This window comes from Neolamprologus multifasciatus, chromosome 22 (genome assembly GCF_963576455.1).
Source record: "Neolamprologus multifasciatus chromosome 22, fNeoMul1.2, whole genome shotgun sequence".
NCBI lineage: Eukaryota > Metazoa > Chordata > Actinopteri > Cichliformes > Cichlidae > Neolamprologus > Neolamprologus multifasciatus.
The window spans coordinates 16,111,289-16,121,087 of NC_140459.1; the positions used below are offsets into that span (position 1 = coordinate 16,111,289).

General features: G+C 38.5%; 1 protein-coding gene across 1 annotated transcript; it reads left to right on the top strand.

Moving 5' to 3' along the window:
• The first annotated feature begins 6,613 nt into the window (after nucleotides 1-6,613).
• On the top strand, nucleotides 6,614-9,455 carry LOC146493201 (relaxin-3 receptor 1-like). The gene has a single exon (XM_085147834.1). The coding sequence runs from the start codon at nucleotides 7,142-7,144 to the stop codon at nucleotides 8,345-8,347; it is 1,206 nt and encodes a 401-aa protein (XP_085003960.1). The 5' UTR covers nucleotides 6,614-7,141; the 3' UTR covers nucleotides 8,348-9,455.
• The last annotated feature ends 344 nt before the right edge of the window (nucleotides 9,456-9,799 follow it).

Sequence of the window (9,799 nt, forward strand, 5' to 3'; positions counted from 1 at the left end):
CTTGTTTAGAACATGTGGGCCAAATGTCAGAGATTTTCAAAAATGAGTTACCTTTTGAAATCCTTTAAATAGATGACCTAAGGAACGAACTCTCTGTCATACCAGTTCCAGCAGTATTGGAATCTATGGCAGTGAAGCATATTTTCAGAGGCCATATTCTGCAGCATATCTGTCATACTCAAACTGAGGACATATTTCAGTAACTCCTTGATGTTTTCATCCTAACCTTATTTCATTTGGCCACTTGGGGGTGCAAAAAGACTGCTTTTATTTCCAGTCATCAAGTTGCTTAAAGTACTACTACTACTTATTTCATATTGTGTAAATCTACTATACAGTATATTTACATCTATATATGTTAACATAGGCATTGATTATTAATGGATGGCTCATATGAGTGACTGACAGACATGAAAAATGAAAACTTAAGCTATGGGAAGGTGTAAAATATTCAGTTTGTTTTTTATGCTATAATGTGTCTTTCCACAACTTTGTTCACACTATATCAGAGGCATTTCTCATAGTCTAGGCTCCCCAGTCATAGGCTAGACTATCTGAGTTATAGTCACCACAGCATACAACTGCAAACATTACTATAAAGGTGAATCGATTTCTCTTTTTCAAACAGTTTTAACAGAAACATAACTTTACAAGCAGTAGCGGTTTTTGATACGGCGACACGGGCGGTTGCCCTGGGCGGCATCGTGGTGGGGGGCGGCATCACGTGCATCGGCAAAAAATAAAAATAAAAAAATTGCTCGGACCCATGCTGCCCCGATGTCATGCCAGCGCATATTTGGAATGGTATAGGCACCAATCGGTTTTCTGCCGCCCATTTGCTGGAAGTAAGGGCGCCCTCCGTTTGCGAGGTGCGCCTGCTGCTTGGGGCACAGGGAGGAGAGGGCGGGGCGGCGGGGGATTCTCTGGCTGGCTGGAGCAGCGTCTAATAACCAACCAAAATAAAACTAAATAAAAACAAACTAACAAACACGAAAACACCAGACATTATGATACAGACTTATAATGTGCACCGATGTTTTTTCGAAATTCTATTAGCAAAAAGTGAGCGCGAGAGCCCTCGGTATGCCTGCTCGCTGCTGAAGTCAAAGTAAACTTTATTGTCATCTTACATACATACAGTAAAGTATATAGAGAGACAAGAGAACGAGGCTCCAGTTACAGCAGTGCAAGTAAACAAACAATATATATAAGAAGAGTAAGAAAAAAATCTACACTTTAGGACTCGGGGTAAAGGGATCAATAACAATTTAAAATTCATAATTTACAGTTTGATGATTTAAAGTCTCACACACAACCCGTCGAAGGGGGAGGAGAGCCCTGCTGCTTCCAAGTAGAGCACATTTCATTCATAATGATGTAAATCCAAGCCCATTATGTATTCATGATTTGAATCCTGGGTTGTGCGAAATCCCAGAAATAAACCATAGACAAAGCGAATCTATGGACTAAGTAAGGTGTAGGTTTATTAGGTTATGTTGTGGTGATCCCTGAGTTGGGGGATGGGTGCTCATACTGGAGTGCAAAATTAAAACCAATGGAAGATGGACAAGAAAAATTCAAAGCCATCATGTCTTCAGTTTAGAAAAAAGAGAAAAGAAGAGGAGGAGAAATGAGCAAAAGATACAGGTAAGCAGATGTGTCATTGGATAATGTATGTATCCTGAAACAATCAGAATCAGAATACTTTATTAATCCCTAAGGAAATTATGTGGGTTACAGTTGCTCCAAGAAGAAATGGTAAAAATAGTAACAGTAAAAGACTAAACTCCAAACAATACATTATGTTACAGATTTTAATATTAATTAATCATTGTCATTTGTTGATTTGTTCTGTTCTCATTGTATGATGAATTATGATGGCTGTTTGGTAGCTGTTTGCATACTATGCATACTCTCTCTCTCTTCGTGTGTGTGTTTCTCTGGTGAAATTCAGTATGGTTCCGACAACAGTTTTATGTTAATGTACAATTCTTAATATGTTTTATGTGTGTGTGGTGGTGGTGGTGGGGTGGGGGGGTGGGTGGGGGGGGGTGTTCGCCCAGGACGCCAAATAGGCTAGGACCGCCACTGATTACAAGCAGTTATTTTGGGGCTGTTTTGTAGGTTTTAGCCACATGCACTGGTCCCAGTAGAACAGCAACAATTTAGTGAATACCATGTGCATTTCATTTTAATTATGTAAGAATCTCCAAGCTGCCCATTGCTTTCATTTTCAAACATATTAATTTAGTATCACTGAATTATAACTGAATGTTAATAAACCACACTTACCTTACATGGTGCTTTTTATTCCTTTTTTTCTCCTACTATCTGATCACTAAAACAACTTTTTATGGTCACTACAATACCTCAAGTTTCGTTTTTAAATTTGATTTTTTTCTTGGTATACTTTGCATTTATTGCAAATGTCTCATTCTGCCCACAGACCTTTGTGCTCCCTGAGGCAACTCAGCTGGCACGCTCAGAGAGGGACACACCATTGTGGTGTAGGTGGGATCCATACACTTAAATAGTCCTAGATTTATGGCACCACTGAGCCAACTGTGGGAATTAATAAGCAAATCCCATTGAACTACATTTAAGTGTATTTATCACATCTGGGTATCTGTTTTGCTTGTTTGACACTGGGAAGAGTGATTTATTACCATGTTTAGTTACTGCTTTGGAGGCCCGCCTGAAACACTCAGTTAGATAAATATTTTCAGATTTGGAAATACTCACATTCTTCCGACGATACAAGATCTGCAGGAAATTATCAGGAAATTTCAGGGGATTGCTTAAGCTTAGTTTAGTGCAATGTCTGCAAACAGGATGAAACTTTTAACCTGGCTCTGGTAAATGTTAACAAAGTCCATCTAACAGCTATAGCTCAAATGATAGCAAAGCATATAATTCACAAAACCATAACCCAATGTTTTCAACATTTGTGTTTAATGCAGTTTAATAAGAACACAGAACATAATAACTGCACAGTTTTGGAGATTATTATAGACCAGCCCTGGACAATAACTAATCTGCTATTTGAGTTTTTTCAAAATATTGTTTGCAAGGTTCTCACACCGCTCAGAATCCTCTTCTATTGTCGCATTATTAAGATAAAGACCGGTCACTGAGGAAAGTACACGGGCTGGAATTAGCACGCAGTTCCTGAAAACCTGTTGCTGGCAGTAAAAAACAGGAACACTGAGAGCTGCTTGTTTTGTTCAGCCAGTTTATGGCGATGCCTCATCTTAGACAGAGCAGCATAAATCAATTTCCCCACTCTTCCGCTTTTTCCCACCTAATCTCATTTCGTAGGTCACTGCTGATGTTCCTTCCACTATCAACAATTTGTAACAAAGAGTCATCTTGGCTGCTCAATCTAATCTCCAAGCAATGACTCGGATATAAATAGAAGAAAAAACAAGAATACAAATTGGTGCTGTTGTATTTTTGTGTTCATAATCTTGTGTTCATAATCAATATGTCAAACACACTGTTACCTGTTATCCTTGCAAAGATCCTTAGAGGAAGATTAATCATTCAATGTTATAGGATTCTGTGGAAGAAATTTACAGGAAAATTGTAGCCTTTGGAGCGAAATCAAGAACTACCATATGGTCTATATACTGTTGCTTTAGAAAAGGATAGCAAGTAAGAAATGTCTAAATGCTAAAATGTAGTAAAGCAAGAACTGAATAATTGAAATGTCATTACTTTTTTCTCAAGGAATCTAAATGTGGATTTTATGTTTTATAAAATCTGTTATTCAGAAGTTTTTGTAGTGAAATTAATAAATCAATTTACAAATTAAAAGACAGTGTAAGAAATAAAAATTCAAGTTTATAAGCATGTCTCAGTTCTTGCTTCTTTACTTTACAATCAATGTCTTTTGAAACCAGTCAAACAACAAATGGTAAATGGCCTGTATTTATATAGCGCTTTACTAGTCCCTAAGGACCCCAAAGCGCTTTACATATCCAGTCATCCACCCATTCACACACACACTGGTGATGGTAAGCTACAATGTAACCACAGCCACCCTGGGGCGCACTGACAGAGGCGAGGCTGCCGGACACTGGCGCCACCGGGCCCTCTGACCACCACCAGTAGGCAACAGGTGAAGTGTCTTGCCCAAGGACACAACGACCGAGACTGTCCAAGCCGGGGCTCGAACCGGCAACCTTCCAATTACAAGGCGAACTCCCAACTCTTGAGCCACGATCGCCCACTCAAACAATTACTCAATAAGTAAGTACTATAAATACTACTAAAGTGTAAGTATATCTACTATGATACACTTGCATATATATGCAAGTTGGCGAAGACTCAGTGGTTTATCCTATCATCTTAAAGAATATTCCTTGCTCCAAATTAGCACCTAGGATCAGGGTCATTTATGTCCATTTAGGTATGTGTGGAGCTTCTGCAGTTTGACTTCGCGTGGAAGGGAAGTTTCTTAGTGTTTAGAACTTTTTAGCTGATTCTGAATATGCAAACTGAAAAACAGAATGGGGTGGAGCTGCATGCACTCAGAGTGGGTTGCATGGACATTCTTGCTGTTGTCTGGCACGATGCAACAGAGGCTACAAAAACCTGCTGAAGACCTGCCACCTTTTGATAGTCGGGTAAGATATATTTATGTAAATTTTATTTTTATTCATGAAGTTGTGGGTAGAAACTTTATAACAAGCTAAACTGGATTATTACCGTAATCAAACACAGTCTTTGTGTTTTATTATACCCTTTTCAGTTGCAAGGTGGGATATAACAACACGTTCTCACTCCCAAAGCGTAACATTTTACGCTAGGTGACAAATCGTCAACATATTACGTTTCCGGCTACCCACCACGTTCCTAAATGACGACCTCGGAAAAATGAGTAAATATGAGAACCGTATGGACTCAATCTACACATGTTCGCTCCTTTTTTTTTCAAATCGCTTAGAAACACGCTATTTAACATCATTAAAGTCCTGGTTAAAGTCAGGAAAAAGGTTATGGTTAGGGCTAGGGATAAGGTTAAGTTTAGATATAAATGTAAGCTGCACTGTGCCAGTGTTTATAACTTTTATTTAAAAGTAAACTCCTCACAAGAACAGGGAAACGCGTTACATCTGTCTGCTTCTCTCCTGCTTACTCACATCAGCCAGCTGATTACAAATCCCCGTTCACACACGTTAAAGGATGGCTGTGCTGTGGCTTCGGCTATGTTCATATGTAAAACCAACGCTCAGGGAGAAAGACCGAAGCTACAGTCACACTGTTAAACGTAAGTTATCGGTAAGGTAACTAACGTTTCCTCGTTTTCGACTTGACAACGTTCCAGTGTTGTGCCAAAAAGTATTTCCCGCCATTTCCCCCAAAACTTAATGAAATTAAACGCTTGATCGAACGAAAATCTTTCAAACAAATCTCTTATGAATTATATCGTGTCATTTTGAGCAAGAAGGACCATTTCTATCAAAAAGTGAAAGCTTTTTCTGGACAAAGTGGTTGTTCGATATTATTTATGTATCCATCAAAAGTCTCACTGACATTAAAAGTTTATTTTTAAAAACAGATTTAGCCAAGAGGGCGACAGAAACTGTAGCAACTAAAACTCACAGTTCAATAATCATATTTTAATCGACAAAAAACAAACCTAAGTTGATTATAATGTAATATATATATATATATATATATATATATATATATATATATATATATATATATATATATATATATATATATATATATCGAACACTTTCATTAATTCTTCACACTACAGTCTATTTACCAATATGATTATCTACCCTGATATAACATATTAGATCGAATGAAACACACAGAAAGATTGGAAATCAGGTGTTGGCAGACAAAAAATGGAAAGAGGAGAATGAAGAGATGTCGTGTAGCAATACACATATTACAAAAAAGGATAATGTTTTAAAAAGCATAGAAACACGTTGTGTTCGCCCTGCAGCTTGTAAAGGGGACAGTTTAAAAGATGGCAGATGTTTTTGTTTTTGTTTTAAAGTCCCCTGTGGTGAAAAAATGTTCTGGTTATCAAGAAAACTTTAAAAAAAATAAACTTACATTTTTAAAATGTTTAAATGCAAATGTGAAAATATTTATTTTACCCCGTATAACACTGATAGCGATGCTGTAATGTTTGCCAACACAGATCACATGCTACAGCCTGTAGATTAGTGTGAAATCAAGCTACACAGAACATACGTTTCTGAACTTGGAAAAAACCCTGTGCATGCAAGACAGTTTACCTCTGAAGGTTGATGCCATGATTTTTCAAGTTAAAAATGTTTATAGATGATAATGTACTCGTATATATGTCTATGTAATTAAAGTACTCGAACAATTAATTCCTCTAAAGCTATAAGAAATTCATTCTAAAACTAAACAACAACAAAAAAAATAAATCCAGGAGTGTATTTTAATGTAAAAAAAACATTTTGATTCTTATGTTTGAAAGAATTTTTTCCTTTTCGCTCACAAATAACAGGTCTCCAGGAGATCTGTTGATCTGTTACATAATGAAATAATTGAATTTTTTTTTTTTTTTTTTTTTTTTAAACAAACTTATTTTTGTTTAAAAAGAAATCCTTGTTCATCCGAGGGGCTTTTCCGGCTTTGACCGTCTCAGGGTCCCAGTATTATTCACATATTGAGGTCATCTCATGCTGCAGCTTAAAACTTGTAAAATTCAAAAGGAATATTTCTTCATCAAGCAACACTTGCAACACATCTGTTATCTCCAAGATAACTGATAAGTGATTTACTAATAAATCGAGCACTTATCGGGAATATAAGCAATGTGAATCTATTTGGCTGTTGTCAAAAATAACTTTTATTTCATACAAGAATAACTGCGCCATTACAAACTAATTCTGGGGCTTTTCTGAACTCTGTGGCTAACACTTAAGTGTAATTTGTTTATCTGACAGAGCTAATCTACTTATTTGCTCATAAACTCCAGCGCCTATTATGCAGTAATAACTTCCTCTTTCCTTGCAGGGACAGATGATTGTCATCTAATAAACAGACTGCCAAGACTTACATTTTTAATTTATTGTAGTTAAAAAGAGGACAAGCGGACACATCTCGCCATCGTCAGGACAAACTTCACCTTCCCTTTGACAAAATGTCAAACATTGACTTGCACAGACTTGAGCTCTACAAAAGCATCATGAGCAGTTGCGGTTCAGGCACATTCTGTAACAACTCTGAGCTGATTTTTCAAAATATGAGTATTTACAACTGGCTGGAGTTTCCCAATCCTCCCCACTGGCTAAGGATTGTCATCTCTGTGGTCTACTTTATTGTGGCTACAGCTGGAATACTGGGGAACTTGTTAGTAATGTTCCTCCTCTACTCTACTCACACCATCACCACAGGCAATATCAATTTCTTTGTTTTTAACTTAGCTGTGGCTCAGCTAATGTTTTCGCTGGCGTTACCATTTTGGGCTGTTGATACTGCGCTGGACTATAGCTGGCCCTTTGGCTTGGGCACATGTAAGGCCGTGTCCCTATTCACTGGGCTGAATGTGTTTGCTAGTTGCTTTTTCCTCACAGCTATGAGCTTGACTCGTTACTGCTATGTGGCAACTGCTCTCAAACCAGGCGCTTCCTTCTGCAGCAGATCCTGGACTTTCCCGCTGGCCACAGCTTTTATTTGGGCCGGAGCACTCATTTTGGCTGTACCCCGAGCCGTGTTTGCAGAACTGAAAAATGTGGGCCTTGGCAACGACACAATATGCCTGCTCCGTTTCCCTGTTACAACATGGCTTGAAGTAAACCACCTCCTGCGAGTTGTGCTGGGATTTCTGCTGCCCTACACCATTATCATTCTCTCCTACCTGCTTCTGATGCGCTTCCTCTGTCGGCATAAACTGAAAGGCAGCAACACTCGGCGAAAGACTGATATTTCAAAGTCGGTGGCAGTGGTGGTGTTTTCCTTCTGGGCCTGCTGGTTCCCATACAACATCCTCACGGTTTGGAGAGCCCTGATTCATTTTGATGTGGTTGATATCAGCCCCTCGTTCTACTCGGCTCAAGCGTACTTTTTCCCTCTGGCCAACTGTCTGGCTTTCACCAGCAGCTGCTTCAACCCCATCATCTACTGCCTGGTTAGAAAAGAGTATCGTGTGGCTCTCCTTAATGTGCTTTTCAAATTAAGTTTAGCCATTACGTCCAAGGTGCCCTATGGTGTAAATTCTGAGGCGGGGTCAGGGCAAGCAGGCCAGCTGGGTATTCCAGTCAACAGCATTTTCAGCCACACGTCCCAAACTGACACGAGGAGATACGTCCCTCTGTCAACACTGCCAACTGTAACCGCCACGCTGTAAGGTCACAGAAACACTTACACCTTTATGAAACACGATGGAACAAGTATAGATGCTTTCCGAGGTTTCAGTGTGCAATACGAAGGTTTCCCATCTAAGATTGTGCAAGATACATATTTGAGATATGCTGTGATACTAAAGCTGCAGCGAAGCTTTTGTGTCTGCATGAAGCTTTGTGCTGTAGTCTGTGACACTTTGTAAAAATGTATTCACTAATTCAGTATAAATCTAATTAAAAAAGGTCCTGGTAGAGTGCACGCCCCATGTGTGGGGGCTGGGTCCTTCCCGGCTTCCGCCACCAGACCATTTGCAGCCTGTAACCTGCGTACTGTCTCCCCACTTTCCTGTCATGTAACTATCACTATGTAATTAAGGCAAAAAGGGAAGAGATCCTTCCACTGCCTACATTGCTTTGCCAGGTTGATTGCTTCATCTACTAAAATGAAAACTGCTCAGCTGTATATGCAACTACACTCTCATATACTAAAGGGTTGAGACGTGATTCCACGCTTAAAAAGTCAAGCAACTCTTGTCCTTTTTTAGCATGTAAAACCGCCACCTGCAACAGCTTTCAGCAATCACATGGTAATTGCTCTAAGAATGGCTCTTTCTAGTGTCTTGTCCAATTTCTTTTCACTTGCATCTTCCAGTTGCTTGTACTATTTCTTAAAACACTATACAATAGTTTAAATCTTATGTGTACATGTATTTGGAACAGTTAGTCAAAATTGTGATTGTGTTGGTTTTACACTGTGCAAGTCATTTGTTTGAATACAAATAAAAAATAAAATCCATCTTAATCTTAAACACGTGAGTTTGTATTGTGTGTTTGCTCTTCACTCAAGTGGTCCAAATGATGAGGTGGGGAAACGAAATATTGAGCACATCACCAGTTTTCTAGGTTTTTCTAATATATTTCTAAATATGAGATTTACATCAAATTCACACCAGATGTCAGTAACAACCCATCCATTCAACACATGCAAAGAAATCACACATGGCAGATCTTGTAAGGCGATGGGAGCAGGAGCAGGCTTGTTTTCCCAGCACATCCTATACTCAAAAACTGACACACTACTGACTGTAGTGTGGGGGAATTTGTAGGCTGATCATCTTGAAAAAAAAATCATGATTTTTCATCATTTTTATGATGATTTCATTTATGAAATCATCATAAAAATGAATATATGTGATTAGTGGTCATAAAGCAGTCTGACACTGGAGTACGCCACTAGATGGCACTATTGTTTTATCTTTAAAACCAGATGAGGCCCAAACTCACAGCATACTAACATTCACGTTTCAGAGGACGCTGTTATCCAGTGAAAATATAGATTTAGTATTTAAAAATATATATACTTTTTTCAAAGATACAAAAATATGCTAATTTACTGTCTTGTCTCTTTAACATGTAAGAGGTTAGCTTAATAAAAGTAATGGCCTGTTTTACTAATG